A 16,087-nucleotide genomic window follows, 5' to 3' on the forward strand; every position below is an offset into this window, starting at 1 on the left:
GGGACCAGGGTGACCCAGCACCAGGCTGACCCACTGACCCAGCACCAGGCTGAACCAGCACCAGGGAGGTTAGACAACCCGGAAGGTTCACTGGCTCCTGGTTTTAAGAACAGATGAAGTTCATTCATTGTCATTGGCCTGCTTATTCCTCAAGAAATAACGTCGTTAATCATTTACCCAGGAACCACTCATAAACGCGTTACGAAAACAAGTTCCAAGTATTTTATTGCCTCTGGCCTCTGGAACGCTTCCAGGAACTGCAGTCTAAGTGGAGGTGGGGGTGTGGAAGGGTCCAAGGTTGGGGTGAGAGGGGTGTGGAAGGGTCCAAGGTGGGGGTTGAGAGGGGTGTGGAAGGGTCCAAGGTGGGGGTTGAGAGGGGTGTGGAAGGGTCCAAGGTGGGGGTGAGAGGGGTGTGGGAGGGTCCAAGGTGGGGGTGAGAGGGGTGTGGAAGGGTCCAAGATGGGGTGAGAGGGGTGTGGAAGGGTCCAAGATGGGGTGAGAGGCTCACCCACTGGTGGCAGCGTGTGAAGGGGCTCTCCAGCAGGCGGTGGCAGACAGCCTCAGCGGACCCCCGCAGCCTGGCGTCCCCCGCAGCATCGCAGCTGTGCCCCAACTCTGCTGCATCACTGCAGCCCTGGCACACGCACAGCAGAGGGCCATACATGGGTCAGACATGGTTAACACATGGTTAATACATGGTTACTAGTGGTTAACACATGGTTAACACATGGTTAATACATGGTTACTAGTGGTTAACACATGGTTAACACATGGTTAATACATGGTTAATAAATGAAAAGATGTTAACATTTCTGCCCAGGCGGGCCAGACAAGACAGGGGGCCTACCTCCATGTGCTGGTCAGCCACTCTCCAGGAGTTACCGAAGCTGGCAGCAAACTGGGACAGGACTCCAGACCTGCTGGTGAAGTCATCTGCCAACACACATCGATCAACAGGCTTGAAGAAAGACACTGAGTTTACACCAACCAGTGAAAGAAACAGAATCAAGTTCTGGAGAAATTTATGATTTGAGGAAACCACAGACAGCGCAGAAAATGAGTTAGACCAGGATAACCGTTTGGTGGTTTGTTTGTTTGTTAACGTACCGTCTGGCTTGTTGTTGTAGACTCCACATAGCCCCCTGGTGGTGGTCAGGTGTTCTGCGGTAACCGTCAGGTACACGGTGTTCCTCATGTCGAACTTCACCCGGACACCAAGACCACTCTCCACAAACACAAAGTCCCCCAGCCAATGGACGCTCACGCCTGGAGAGAACACGGCTGTCATTGGTCTTTGCTACACGAAGGCTAGCCAATCAGAGGGTCATTTTCATTGACTGACTTAGTACCCTTAAATGTAAGCAGGTGATACTTCGTCTCAACAAATGAGGTAGAAGGTTGCAGTGAAGTGTGACTTGATATTCTGAACTTCTGAGCTTGTATGTAAAAAGGTGAAGAGTAGGCCCACCATTTTGAAAGAGAGGTTCCCCTTGAGGAACCAGCAAGCCGTTGAGCGTCAGGTTTCGCAGGTGAATGGACACGAGGTCTAGTCCCAGCATCATCCTCAGGGCCTGAAAGAGCGAGGGAACAGGAGAGTAAAAGGGGAAATATAAATAAATAAATAATTGAACTTTGTTCAACCTTTTAAAACTTTTTTTTCAAAACTTTTTTGGGTATAATATTTTTTCAACCCTTCAAAACTAGTTTTTCACACAGTGAAAGGAGAGAACAGAGAAACGTAGAACAGAGTAAAGCAGAGTACAATAGAGTACAGTAGAGTGTAGTAGAGTACAGTAGAGTGTAGTAGAGTACAGTAGAGTATATTACAGTCCTCATCAAGTAGTCATCAATTATGCAAAACATTGTTTGTGAAACATTTTTGAGAAATCATTTTTTCAACCTTTCAAAACGTAGTTTTCGAAACTTTTTTTCGAAAATATTTTGAAACCCTTTGAAACTCTTTTTTTGAAATGTATTTTTCACACACAACATGACACCAAAAAGCAATTGTTTTAAAAACAGTAAAAACAGATGTGCTACCTTGCTGCAGTCTCCATGGCCGTCACACACGGTGCTAATGTACACAGCCCAGGTGTCGCTGGAGGAGGCCAACACGTAGGTGCAGGTGCCCCGGAAGTGGAAGGGCTTCCTGTCAAACGTACGGTAGTGCGCCCCGCCCCAGCTCAGACAGGTGGCCGCCCCCTGCGGGGCCCGGGAGCTCCTCAGCAGCCCCCCCCTCACCAGGGGGGAGGACTGGGCGTCTGGGGAGGGGGGGGGGAGACACGCAGGGTGAACCGGCTGGGCCAGTGTCATCGCTACGCCTACAGTCACATCTGCTGTCTGCACATCTCCACACTGACACTGCTGAGGTAAAGCTAGTGGGAAGTTCATGAAAAAGACACTCCCTGTATATTTTAATATTTTGCATCGTATTGTAGGGGGTAGCTACATTACTGACCAGGCAGGAGGGTGTAGCTACATTACTGACCAGGCAGGAGGGTGTAGCTACATTACTGACCGGGCAGGAGGGTGTAGCTACATTACTGACCGGGCAGGAGGGTGTAGCTACATTACTGACCAGGCAGGAGGGTGTAGCTACATTACTGACCAGGCAGGAGGGTGTAGCTACATTACTGACCGGGCAGGAGGGTGTAGCTACATTACTGACCAGGCAGGAGGGTGTAGCTACATTACTGACCAGGCAGGAGGGTGTAGCTACATTACTGACCAGGCAGGAGGGTGTAGCTACATTACTGACCAGGCAGGAGGGTGTAGCTACATTACTGACCAGGCAGGAGGGTGTAGCTACATTACTGACCGGGCAGGAGGGTGTAGCTGCAGGAGAGGCAGGTCTGGTCGGATGTGTTCCTCCAGCTCAGCCCCCACAGTGTTCCGCAGCACTGCTCCAGGGGCATCAGGGATGAGTTCTGCACCCCGGGGAAGTCATCACAGCTCCAGGTGGAGTAACACTGTCCCCTCACTCCCACACCTGGGGCAAGCAGGAAGGCAGGCAGGCAGGGAGAAAACACAGTTTTGAAGCTTGTCCTTAATTTAAATGTAGTGAAAATGGAAAGAAATGGTAACCAGGTAAACAGCAGGTGACAGGATGATAAGCTGTCCTCACCCTGTGAGCAGTGAGGTCCACTCCAGCCATCACAGCAGCCCTGGACCGTCCGGTTCACCTGCTGGGTCTCTATCTGGGGGGGTCTGGCACCCAAAACACACCATTACCCTTCAGACCACACACCCAACACACAGCAATACCCCTCAGACCACACACCCAACACACAGCATTACCCCTCAGACCATACACCCAACACACAGCATTACCCCTCACACCACACACCCAACACACAGCATTACCCCTCAGACCCCACACCCAACACACAGCATTACCCCTCAGACCACACACCCAACACACAGCATTACCTCTCAGACCACACACCCAACACACAGCATTACCCTTCAGACCACACACCCAACACACACCATTACCCCTCAGACCACACACCCAACACACAGCATTACCCCTCAGACCACACACCCAACACACAGCATTACCTCTCAGACCACACACACTTACACTGCACCTCACAGCAGCTTTGTTAGCAACAGCAGACATACATCAGATCATTGAAAGACTCGTCCGTGAATGGAAAACAATGGCTATAGAAAAATACATTTAATTTGAATTTGATACATTGGAAAGAATGGGGCATAAGGATAACAAAAAGTCTGACGGTCCTCAGAGACGGCCGGTCTCCCTCACTTGTATAAGTAGCAGGTGGCCCCGGGGCCCTGGTGTCTGTAGTACAGTGCAATGCCATCGTCACCCCCGTGCTTGTGGCGCATGCGGTCCAGGTCCAGCCTCCAGCCCTGAGAGTCGTACTGGTACACCTGGGAACACGCCACCTCTCTCTGCAGACGGGGGGTCAGCACGCGCTCCTCTCTTTCCTCCACCGTGCGCTCACACCAGTGTCTGGAGGAAACATTCACACCGTTAAGAGATCAGCAGCTCGGGGGTTCAGAACCCCTTCTGTATGCCGCTTTGGATAAAAGCATCAGGTACATCTATATATCATGACTAATTAATATTATCATTACATCTAGTTACACTTGCATCCACAGAGACGTATAAATAGTCCTTGATTTGTATTTGCAGCAGAATCTGACAGAGCAGCAGGTGGTATTGTTGATTGTAGACGTTACAGCGCTGATTACAAGGGAATTACTTGTGTATTGAATGCCTGAGAGTGCTGATTAGAGAGCTGGTTTAGTTTATGGTGGTAGTGCTGAGAAGTAAATCAGGACTCAGATAACAGGACTCCCTTTTATCCATAATCTTTCTTCGGAAACCTCTGGAACGTACCTCATTCCTATCACCAGACTCAGTCCAGTCAAAGATAGTAGCACAGCCCACATGGTTCCTGCTACGGCCGACTCTGAGAGAGAAAAAGAGGGAGGGAGAGAGAGAGAGAGGGGGCAAACAAGATATCCATACATGAGCCCAGTCTCTGACCCTTACCTAAGCAGAGAAAAACAACTTCTCTCTGTCCACATAATTCAAAAGCTCTTCTCTAGAAACCCTATTCTCAACTCACAGCTAATACATCGCTCCTACTCTGTCACACTCTGTCAACCAATAATCTAATATTGATATCAATCAATAATCCAAGTTAGCATTAGTTTAAATCAAATGCTTGAGAGGAAAAACAATGGAGCTGTGAGGAAAGAAGCAAGAAAAAAGTAAAAATAAAAACTTCTAAAGATATTCATTGATCTAAAAAAGGAGAAGAACGAGAACTGACAGGAAAAGATCAACATCCTCACGTGGGAAGTCAGGCTTCAGGTCGATCCTGGTAGAAGGTTCAGGAAGTCAGGCTTTGGGTCGATCCTGGTAGAAGGTTCAGGAGGTCAGGCTTTGGGTCGATCCTGGTAGAAGGTTCGGGAAGTCAGGCTTCAGGTTGATCCTGGTAGAAGGTTCAGGAAGGCAGGATTTGGGTCGATCCTGGTAGAAGGTTCAGGAAGTCAGGCTGTGGGTCAATCCTGGTAGAAGGTTCAGAAAGTCAGGCTTTGGGTCGATCCTGGTAGAAGGTTTAGGCAGGTCCTGACAGGTTGATGATGTGGCTCTATAGAACACGATCACCTTTTCTGTTACCAGCAAATCCTCTCTTCTCTCTGCTTCTTTTGCATTGTCTCTCTCGTATCGTCTGAGTCTTCAGGTAGGCGGTCTACGGCGTTATGGGCGGTGGGAGTGCCTGTCTGCTGGTTTTAAGCGTCGGGGGGGATTCCCAGGGCATGCGGCGCCATCTGAGACTGCTGCTATTGGCTGAGAAGCTACAGGGCACAGCTGCGAGACCTGCTATTGGTCACCTGGCCTGGAACGCAGGGCCCATGCTGTCCAATGGTAGGCCATGCAGCAGCACAGCAGGTCATGGACTGAATAGAGCAGAGGGTTGGTGTGTGTGTTGATGACTGCGTATGTGCGAGTGTGTTTGTGAGCATGTGTTTGTGTGTGCTTTTGTGTCAGTGTATGTGTTTGTGAGAGTGTGTATCTGTGTGAGAGTGTATGTGAGTGTGTGTGTGTGAGAGAGTGTGTGTGTGTGAGAGAGTGTGTGTGTGTGAGTGTGTTTGAGTGAGGTGAACACACAGGCCAGGGGGGAGCAGCCTCGTCCAGCACGACCAGAGAAGTGTTTGTGCTCGTCCTCTAATCCTATAAAGAGAGGCTTTTCGGGAAGGATGACGGGGGCGTTTAATCAAAGTAGCGTGTCAATAGCAGGACCCTCTTTCAGAGTCTTTTAGTCCAACCAACATTTCCGGGCTGACCCCTGACCCCAGAGCAGAGGAGCTCAAACACAGCTGCCGCCAGCAGCCAGCAGCGTCCAGCCAGTCTTCACAACTCCAGGAGAAATCAGACCCCAGTCAGTTTCGGGAAAGTACCCAATGCTACAAAGCACATCTGTATTAAGGTGCTTTCTACTTTCCCATGTGGACTTGCATGACTCATTATCAACAGTTCCTTCTATGTACAGTTAGTTACTATTTGTGTAATTAAATACACACAAACAGTAATTTCAGGGAAATTGCTCCAGTTGGAAATATCTGTACACTTACATTTGTAAGTTTACTGTTGGCGCTGTTGCAGTGTCGCAGTTTAAAAGATCCAGTCAGACAAAAAGCTACTCAAGCAAATGAACCTGGACCTGATGCTAGTTTCATCCAGGAACACAATGACTCTTATTAAGGGACTTGTTGCTCTTGTTGGTTAGTTGTAACTGATTTAACTTCTTGTACTCGCTGTGAATTATATTATTGTTGCTTGCTTTTTCTACAAGTACACTCTTGTACTTTTTGAGGTTCATGTTGTTTGATTTGTAACTTGTAACTACATGCTCTTGTTGTTCTTCCCACTGGCACTTATTTGCTTTTCACAATGAATGCTTCATGTTTGGCTACCCGCAATGTTTTGGTCTCATTGTTATGATCGGTGACCCATGCACTTTTGTAAATCTTTCTATTGGAAGTCGCTTTGGATGAAAGCATCTGCTAAATGAATAAATGTAAATAGCTGCACATCAGAAAGGAGCAGGACTAAAGTGCAATCACAGCTTTACAGTATAAGGTCCTTTGCACGTCTCAAGTGATGAAACTTTGATTTAGTTCACTTTGAAGTTACTTTTATGATTTGATATGACCTATTTCACATTCCCAATGACACAGAAAACAAAGGAAATTAAAGGGCAAAGTTTGTCAGTAGCTAGCGAGGTTTATTGCAAGCCTTCAAACATTAATAGGAGTTGATCGTCTGAGATATGAGCATAAGTGTAACCTAAAGGGATCCAGAGATCACATCCAAAAATAAATGTTTGCCTTTCACTTCAGAACTACATAACATTTCTGTAATTATATATATATATATAATATAACTATATAACTTGTCAAATGGTTTAAAGACTTTACAGTACCTACTTTCCATTAGCCTTATCTCACACAGGACAAACACTAGCACCTTAAGTAATCAGTCATTAGTCAGCATATTAGAATGACCACTGTATTCAGTTCCTGTGTGATTTTAACATGGAGAGTTCATCCTGTGTATATTGCACCTGAGATTACAACACTTTTACAACCCACAGTTGACCACGTGCCCTTGCAGTGATGTAGGATGTTAAATACAAGCAGTGTCTTGAGCTTGTTTTATCAGACTGGTTTCGTTCCTTGGAGCAGCCAGGGGAGGAATACATCTGCGCTCTGCAGGACAAAACCAGGGCTGAATGCTGAAGGACTCTTCACATATCTGAAGTGCATACCATAGGTACGTGCCTTTCTTTGCTCCACACATCATACAAACATTTAATTTCTCAATGAACGACTGCCTCCTATTTCTGCATTCCACAAGAGTGCAAACAACATTGTAACATGTTACATAAACGTGTTATGAAATCAGAGAGGGTAAATGGCATAGCGGGACCTCCCATTGCAGGGCATATCTCACTGCTGTAAAACACCACAAGTAGGACATGCTGGACAAGCATGAGTAAACATAATGAGGGAAAGGATAAACATGGTCAGGGGATCCCTGCTGTGCTGACGTTGTTCCATACTGTTCGTAGCCAGAGTACACTGCCAAGACTGAGTAGTAAAATAAGACGGAGGAGAGGGGGAGGGGGGGAGAGTTAGAAATATGAGGGGAGTAGACTTCAGCAGCTGTGGGGGAGATTGAAGGGAGTGTTGGGGGGGACTTCCATATGTATGTGTTGTCTCTTACAGCATGCAGCAAAAAAAACTATAGTCCGAAACTACAGCTAAGTCGACACGGCTCCCTCTGTACACCTCCACATGTTTGCTGCTTGTGTCCCTGCAGACGAGACCATGAGGCTCTGCTACCCTCTGCTGCTGGTGTGTCTGGGTGCCTGCGCTGCCTCCAGAGGACGGGAGTGGGCTCACCATGGAGCAGCCATCTTCGCCGACCTCACGCCACGAGAGATGCGGGCCGTCAGAGAATACATGCACAGCAGTGAGCTGGGGCTGACGCTAGCAAGGGACAAGGCCCTGAGGAAGAACAGCATCTTGCTGATAGAGCTCCACCTTCCCAGGAAGCATGAGGCCCTGAGGGCACTGGACCGCGGTCAGGCCAAGCCCCAGAGACAGGCCCGGGTGGTGGTCCAGTTTGGAGACCAAGCCCAGCCAAACATCACAGAGTACATCGTTAGTCCGCTGCCCTTCCCCACGTCGCACACTGTGAAGAGGTTCAAGGGGGACAGACCCATCCGGTTTGAATCACGGCCCATCAGCTTTGTGGAGTATGAGCACCTCATCGGTATCCTGCAGGAGATCACCTCCAAGGCACATAAGCTCCTGCTGGAGACAACCGACGGCTTCTCCTTCACAAACTGCACCGACCGCTGCTTGACCTTCTCAGACATCGCTCCTCGTGGGCTGGAGCCCGGTGAGAGAAGATCCTGGGTAATGCTTCAGAAGTTCGTGGAGGGCTACTTCATCCATCCGGTGGGCTTTGAGGTTCTGATCAACCACAGAGATCTGGACCCGAAGATGTGGACTGTGGAGAAGGTCTGGTACAACAGCCAGTACTTTGACAGCGTGGAGGAACTAGTGAAGAAATATGACGAGGGGACAGTTGAGAAGGCCAGGCTTCCTGACCACGACAAAGACGACCTCTTTTCCACCTACATTCCTCGTGGTCACAGCAACACGGCTTCCAACATCCATGGTCCCAAGCTGGTGGAACCGCAGGGCCATCGCTACAACATCGATGGGAACTTTGTAGAATACGCTGGCTGGTCGTTTGCCTACAGAGTACGTTCCTCCGCAGGCCTTCAGATCTTCGACCTGCGCTTCAACGGGGAGCGGATCGCCTACGAGGTCAGCCTTCAGGAAGCCATCGCCTTCTACTCGGGCGACACCCCTGCCGCCATGCAGACCAAGTACATTGACGCGGGATGGTCCATGGGCACCTTGAGCTACGAGCTGGCTCCCGGCATTGACTGTCCGGAAATTTCCACCTTTGTGGACTTGTATCACTACTATGACACGGACAAACCGGTGAGGTATCGCAATGCCCTTTGCGTGTTCGAGATGACCACGGCAACGCCCCTAAGGAGGCACTTCAACAGCAACTTCAACGGGGGCTACAACTTCTATGGAGGCCTGGAGAACCATGTGCTGGTGCTGAGGACTACCTCCACCGTCTACAACTACGACTACATCTGGGACTTCCTCTTCTACCAGAACGGAGTGATGGAGTCCAGGGTTAGCGCCACAGGTTACATCCACGCCACCTTCTTCACTCCCAACGGACTCCACTACGGCACCAAGGTTTATAACTACGTACTGGGCAACCTGCACACACACCTCATCCATTATAAAGTGGATCTGGATATTGCCGGTGAGTTTTACTTGCATGCTTGGCTGTGATTACGTTTGGTACATATACCTATAGACACCTATAGATACTTTTAGCTATCTAGAAGACTCTGCAGGTGAACTTTACCACTGTGGCCTAACATTACATGACTGTTGCTGCTCCTGCACCTGTCAGTAAATCATTGATATTGCAAAACAACTGGCAGGTTAATAGCCCAATAAAAGTGATACTTTAAGTCCAGTCTGTGCCATAAATCACAAGTAGACCTCAGGATCAGGGCCAGATTGTCCTCCTACTAAAGCAGGAAGTACAATCACATTTCAAACAACACAAAAGGAAAGCATGAGACATAAGATTTGCAACTTTAATCTCTGTAATGTAAATAAAACAACCTAACCTACAACACCACAACCTCACCCTGTTTCCACCCAGGCCGTGAGAACAGCCTCGAATCCATGAACCTGAAATTCGAGAACTTCACCAACCCATGGAGCCCGAAACACTCCATAGTCCAGTCAAGGCTCCACAGAACCCAGCATCAGACGGAGCGGAGCGCAGCCTTCCGCTTCGGGAAGAAGTTCCCTCGCTATGTCCACTTCTACAACCCCAACGAGGAGAACAAGTGGAGTCACAAGAAGGGCTTCCGCATCCAGTTCAACTCCCATGGCAACAGTGTACTGCCTCGCGGCTGGAAGGAGGAGAATGGCATCAGCTGGGCCAGGTAATCACAGCCTGTGAACACACCTGTGGCTCTTGGAAACACACGCAAGCTCACCAGGCATTCACTGTCTGTCATACGTGAAGCGTGCCATGACATAACGCATGCCACGAGGACCAGGCGGTCAGAGCAGACAAACATTGGGTGTTCCTCTCATGGACGAGTGCATTTTGCCTTACAGCCCAGGATGAACCATGTGCTCCCCCGTTGCAGGTATCCCCTGGCCGTGACGCGCCACAAGGACAGTGAGTCCACCAGCACCAGCATATACACTCAGAACGACCCCTGGGAGCCGGTGGTATCCTTCGAGGACTACATCAAGAACAACGAAAACATAACTAACCAGGTCCGCCTCACAGCCCTGTCTAACAAACATCCTAAACTCATTACAAGGGCGTAGGTTTGTTTTTTAAATGTGGGTTGGACAGGTTTTTAAAATAACTGATGTGACAATTCTCTCAATAAAAAGTGGGGGAGACAAATTTGCCATTTTCTAAATGTATAATGAAACCTATGCCCCTGCTTAATTAGACAAGAGGTTAGCATGTCTGTTTACGCAAATTAGCCAAATTATCTAGCGGTGTCTCCTGTGTAGAATAGGGTTCAGACCCTAGCCTAACACTTACCCTAGCTCTTACCCTCACCCTAGCCTAACACAAACCCTAACCCTGTCGTGTGCAGGATCTCGTTGCCTGGGTAACAGTGGGGTTCCTGCACGTGCCTCACTCGGAGGACATCCCCAACACGGCGACGCCCGGCAACTCTGTGGGCTTCTTCCTTCGGCCCTTCAACTTCTTTGACGAGGACCCGTCCCTGGCGTCCCGGAGCACGGTCATCGTCCGCCAGGACGAGAATGGAGCATCAAAAGTCCAGAGATGGACCACGGAGGTCGTAGGTAACTGTGTAACAGACAAGCCTTTCTTCTACAACGGCACCTACGCAGGTGTTTAATCTCGGTTGGACTTCCTGAAGTTACTGGTGATCAGATTCCCCCCCCCCCTCCCCTTTTTTTCTTACACGCAATATGTTTGAGACATCAGATTTAGCCACCACATCAAAGCAAGTATTAATGTAACCAGAAACAACAGTAGCTCAGTGTTGACTGAATGGCCGGTTATTGCCCGTGTGCTTGGGAGGTGGAGGCTGGAAGGTACAGGAGGCCAAGCTGCCTGAGCTGTGACAAGTTCATGTGTAGAACTCAGAAACTCTGACGTTCAACTTAAATGATACGCAACTTGAATAAAGTATTTGGATGCCGGTACTAACACCACAAAATGTATGCTAAATGTGCATTTATTTTGATATATTTTAGTAGTTCCATTTTTATTAAGCTGTGTTTAGATAAGAGCAAACAATACAAATACTGTAATTTTTTTCCTTTCTACCGTTGTGTTTGATGAAGACTATATAAAAACTGACCCTACCCATCCCGTCAGTGACTAGACAAAATAATCCAACATTTGTTTTGCGCTGTTAAATTACCCTTCTTGTGCGTGTAGCTGTAGCCTAATCAGATCAGAAAGGGTACTGTTGTCTATAGTTGTCATGTCAACCCCGATACACAACAAGGCTTGGGGTGACAGAGCCTCTAATCCTTGGGGAGTCTCCATGGACGAGGTTTAACTGTGGCGAGCATCCAGGATGTAGGATGAAGGGGATCCGCCCCCTGAGCCAAGCTCTTGGCTCCCAGCATGCTTTGCGAGAATGTTTTTTTTGCTGGGAAGAAGACAGGACTGAGTGAGCAAACAGCTCAATTCCAGATCCTTCCCTGCAAACAGTCCAGAACTCACCTGCACCGTCGCCCAGGGCAACTCCACCCTGTGGAACGCCTGGGGGAGTAGAACATTCTACAACCGTGTTTGCCCTGTGGTTCTGTGTCCTGTGTGTTCTGCTCCTACCACTGCAGTGTTCTCTGCAATTTGCATTATGTTCTCAATTATATACAATAAATACAAACTGACAAACCTTTGTAATAGGGCACGAGAGTCGAATTGTGTCTTTTTACATACTATAATTTGATCAGGTGTGTGTGTAATCAACTAAATGTGAAATTATATCGATTTAACATATTTAATCCAACAGCATATGAGAGAAAGGCAGAAGGCTGGTGTTCCAGTGATGAAGGCAGACTGGACTCTGCAGCTGCACAAAGGACGGCAAATAGTCAACAGCAGTAATAAGATAGCAGGGCAGCAGGAATCTAGCTGACGATTGTTGTCTGGCATTTTACAATCAGAAGACACCTGTAAAAGTGTGTGCTGACATTTTACAGTGTGTATTGTACAAAATGGGGACGCGATGCGACCTATGCAGGAGATAGCTGAGGACTGAGCTAGAAAATATGGTAAAACAGGAAACTAACGTTCCTTTACGCATAATCAACATTCTTTTCACTTAACCATGGTAATCATGGAGAGCTTGTCTCCTTACAGACAGTCCGTAGGGACCAACAACACACCCAAAGCTCTGCTTTACAACCCAGTATTGGCCATGGGCTAATATACAGTACCTAAGGAATTGATCAAATGTATGTAAGTGTAAATCATTCACCAACTGGACCAAATGAAAGAAGACACTTTTCCATGACTGTTTGTCCGTTAGAAATCTAACTGTAGAAGACAAGCAAAAATGAATTAAAAACTATAACTTTTGAACCACAGCATACCATCGCGTCAATATACTATACATATTTTTTTTTTGTCATTTTCCTTAAAGAGCAAAGGGAAGGGCCTAAAACTGGTCTAATATTACCTACAGAACAAACACAAGAGTTGTGATCTTAAGAGTTGATAAAAAAATAAGTAGTTAAAAGTTGGCTCTGGAGGCTTAACACTTTTGCCAACGAGTGTGGTAAAAGTAGGTCAACTTTAGTTTCTTGTAGCTAAATATGATATGATGCGAATATCATTTGGATTTTTACTCGACACGCCAAAAGCACACACACTCTTTAATGTCATTTTAGCAGAAGCTCTTCATAACAGTAGCACGTTAGCTAATCCAAACAGCATTAAATATTTGACTGCAAAGCTAAGGCATAGTTGTGACCACACACCTTTTAATCATAAGCCCAAGATAGATCCCGCTTTACGATGACATGTTTACAAAGTAATGGTTCATTGGAGTCATTCTGTGAATCTGAATTGGTCAAGATGACTCATGTATGGAAGTGACACTGAAGCTTGAAAGAACAACTAACATCTGGTGTCACATCCCCATTTCAATCATCTAGATTAGAACTAACGGAAAAAGAAACTACCACGTTTTGTGTTCTGTTTCATGGTTGTGATATACTTGGACTTTTACTTTGAATACATGCAGGTCCTCAAGTGTTTGAGACCAGGGGATTAGGCCACTTCAGACAGACAGAGACAGACACAGAGAGAGAGACAGACACAGACAGAGAGACAAAGAGAGAGACAGACACAGAGAGAGAGACAGACAGAGACAGAGACAGAGACAGAGACAGAGACAGAGACAGAGAGAGAGAGAGACAGAGAGAGAGAGAGAGAGAGAGAGAGAGAGAGAGAGAGAAATAATCAAGATAGTTGTACAACATTATAATGGCGTGCACCGCCATCTATTGGCCAGAAATGGTCCATGTTGCTGTTCATTCAATTGTTGAATTAAAGATAGTTTTGGGAGCATGTCAGCCTTCATAATTTTTTTTAAGTTACAGTATTGAGAGACAGGAAAGGCAGGGGGAGGGAGTATGACATGCAGCAGAGGGCCCCGGGCCGGATTTGAACCCAGGCCACTGCGGTATGGCCAGAGCCCATGCAGTGAGTCCCTCTTCCATGACCATGCAGTGAGTCCCTCTTCCATGTGCAAGTTCGAAATAATCACGTTAGCGTGACAGAGTAGGAGAGAGAGGTTGAGGTCAATACCGTGGAGAGGGGTAGGTTGGGGGATGGAGGGGGGGAGGGGAGGGGTGGAAGGGATAGGGTCAGGCCCAGAGCTCCCAAGCTGTTGGGCTAGGGCTGGGCTAGGCGGTCTGTCTCTGCTGGTATGCCAACCATCCCAGGCCTCTTTGTCCCCCTCTCAAAATAAACCCCCAGCAGCAGCTGAGACAAAGCCCCGACCAGTCCCACCCTTGCGGGGGAGAGAAGAAGAAACCGAAGACCAGACCCTGGTCTGTGCTGCTGGTCTGAAGTACAGACCAGACCCTGGTCTGTGCTGCTGGTCAGAAGTACCTCGTCAAAGCAGCGCCTGAGAGGCAGTTCCTGATCACAGTCCACCACACAGGAATAAGCCCTATGGTTGCATATTATAGATTATAATTATTGTAGTATGTAAATCTAATGTATATTATTTTATACTGTAGTATTCTCGAACACAGCAATACATTTACGGTAAGGATATCAGATCGGTGTTACTTTAAGACGTGATTGAAAGGGTGATTAAGAAGATAAAAGCGAAACTCTTCACATGTAATGTAGGCCACAGTGTCCGTCGGGGTGTTGTTCTGCGGAGTCACTAGTGTCACGGCTGTAAAAGGAGATGTGACTCATGGATCAGGCCACACTGGTGGCACTCATGGTCAAACCCAGCTATGCAATCAGCCAAAGGGGTAGGTGTTGCTGGATAGAGTGGGAGGTCAAGGGCAACAGGGGGATGGGGGTGGGGGGGGGCAACGGGGGGGGGGGGGGGGCAACGAACGGGAGGGTGGGGGGAGGAAGGGGTACCAGGGGGGAAGACCTTTGGTAAACGAGGAAACATGTAGATGGTTTGAGCCCTATTGAGGCATTCTAAGCCCTGTCGCTCAGCGGTTGTTTTGATCCATTTTCCAGCATCATGCCACTCTGCCCCCAGACAGGCATGATGGCAAAACCCCCGCAGACCCCCACCCCCCCACCCCTGCCTACAGCAACTCCCCCCTGCTGCCATATTACTCCACCAGAGAGGAAACTACACCAGGTAGACCACAAAATAAGCTTGAGAGAGAGAGAGAGGGAGAGAGAGAGGGAGAGAGAGAGGGAGAGAGACAGGGAGAGAGAGACAGAGAGAGAGAGAGACAGAGAGAGAGAGAGAGAGAGAGAGAGAGAGTGGGCTGGAGAGAGAAGGGAGAGGGAGAGAGAGAGGGAGAGAGAGAGAGAGAGAGAGAGAGAGAGAGAGAGGGAGAGAGAGAGGGAGGGAGAGAGAGAGGGAGAGAGAGGGAGAGAGAGAGGGAGAGAGAGGGAGAGAGGGAGAGAGAGAGAGGGAGAGAGAGAGGGAGAGAGAGAGAGGGAGAGAGAGAGGGAGAGAGAGAGGGAGAGAGAGAGGGAGAGAGAGAGGGAGAGAGAGAGGGAGATAGAGAGGGAGAGAGAGAGGGAGAGGGAGAGAGAGAGGGAGTGGGCTGGAGAGAGAAGGGAGATGGGGGGGGGGGGGGGGAGACGGATTTGTAGTCAGATAGCCGTGATACACAGTCTAGAGGCACACTCAGTCCCTGCTGAATACAAAATAAAAAAGAATCACACCCCAGGGATCTAGTTAGAGACAGCGTCCCATCTGCAACCCTGGCCCTAAAAGACAAAACACATTTTCAGAGAATCTCAGCCTCTACCTTATTAACCAATTCTGGGTCTGCGCCTGGGGTCGGGGGCCGGGGGTCTGGGTCTGTAATGTTGTGACAGAAAGACCACAATACCCAAACGGCAGGGTATCCACTTCTGAATAAAAAGGTGCCTTTCATGCTATAGCACTGACCCACATAGTGAACACGCCCCACTGGCCCCAGTACATCTCTGCACAGATGCAGCCACAGGGGGCTTACAGCTCCCTCAGTACAGTAAATGAGTACGATCATGACCTGGCAGATAACTCACTCTTTACCATTACTGCGGTTCATTACAGCCCAGTGATGCACACACACTGTATGTCTACTCTCACACACTATCATGTCAAATTGTGAAAGTGAAAATGACACATGGCTTAATGCCAAAAAAACGTCATGCAAAAAACCTTCCTGGACAGTGTAAGCCCTGGCTAGTTTCTATACACTGAGTATC

The 16,087-nt window shown here is 48.2% G+C and overlaps 2 protein-coding genes across 2 annotated transcripts in view; one reads left to right on the forward strand and one right to left on the reverse strand.

Moving 5' to 3' along the window:
- The window catches only part of sspo (SCO-spondin), a 76,280-nt gene that overhangs the window by 58,824 nt on the left and 1,369 nt on the right, over positions 1 to 16,087 (reverse strand). Inside the window, exons 2-11 of the mRNA XM_084703251.1 lie at positions 4,831 to 5,046; positions 4,370 to 4,442; positions 3,770 to 3,979; positions 3,125 to 3,207; positions 2,819 to 2,989; positions 2,041 to 2,261; positions 1,469 to 1,571; positions 1,108 to 1,266; positions 848 to 933; positions 509 to 634 (exon numbers count right to left, since the gene is read on the reverse strand). Coding sequence (XP_084559377.1) covers positions 509 to 634; positions 848 to 933; positions 1,108 to 1,266; positions 1,469 to 1,571; positions 2,041 to 2,261; positions 2,819 to 2,989; positions 3,125 to 3,207; positions 3,770 to 3,979; positions 4,370 to 4,422 — 1,212 coding nt within the window. The 5' untranslated portion in view covers positions 4,423 to 4,442; positions 4,831 to 5,046. The remainder of the gene's footprint in view (positions 1 to 508; positions 635 to 847; positions 934 to 1,107; positions 1,267 to 1,468; positions 1,572 to 2,040; positions 2,262 to 2,818; positions 2,990 to 3,124; positions 3,208 to 3,769; positions 3,980 to 4,369; positions 4,443 to 4,830; positions 5,047 to 16,087) is intronic.
- On the forward strand, positions 6,900 to 12,063 carry aoc1 (amine oxidase copper containing 1). The gene is made up of 5 exons (XM_084703250.1): positions 6,900 to 7,315; positions 7,865 to 9,406; positions 9,818 to 10,106; positions 10,317 to 10,449; positions 10,785 to 12,063. Exons 2-5 carry the CDS (start codon positions 7,873 to 7,875, stop codon positions 11,052 to 11,054), a joined length of 2,226 nt encoding a protein of 741 aa, XP_084559376.1. The 5' UTR covers positions 6,900 to 7,315; positions 7,865 to 7,872; the 3' UTR covers positions 11,055 to 12,063.

The sequence above is a fragment of the Hypomesus nipponensis genome, chromosome 8 (assembly GCF_054491055.1).
Source record: "Hypomesus nipponensis isolate SF chromosome 8, ASM5449105v1, whole genome shotgun sequence".
Classification (NCBI taxonomy): domain Eukaryota; kingdom Metazoa; phylum Chordata; class Actinopteri; order Osmeriformes; family Osmeridae; genus Hypomesus; species Hypomesus nipponensis.

Excerpts from the sequence above, each read along its gene's own strand:
- aoc1 (XM_084703250.1), top strand. The coding sequence starts at position 7,873 with ATGAGGCTCTGCTACCCTCTGCTGCTGGTGTGTCTGGGTGCCTGCGCT. Across the intron at positions 10,107-10,316 it reads AATGGCATCAGCTGGGCCAG|GTATCCCCTGGCCGTGACGC; the intron begins GTAATCACAGCC and ends CCCCCGTTGCAG. Across the intron at positions 10,450-10,784 it reads ACGAAAACATAACTAACCAG|GATCTCGTTGCCTGGGTAAC; the intron begins GTCCGCCTCACA and ends TGTCGTGTGCAG.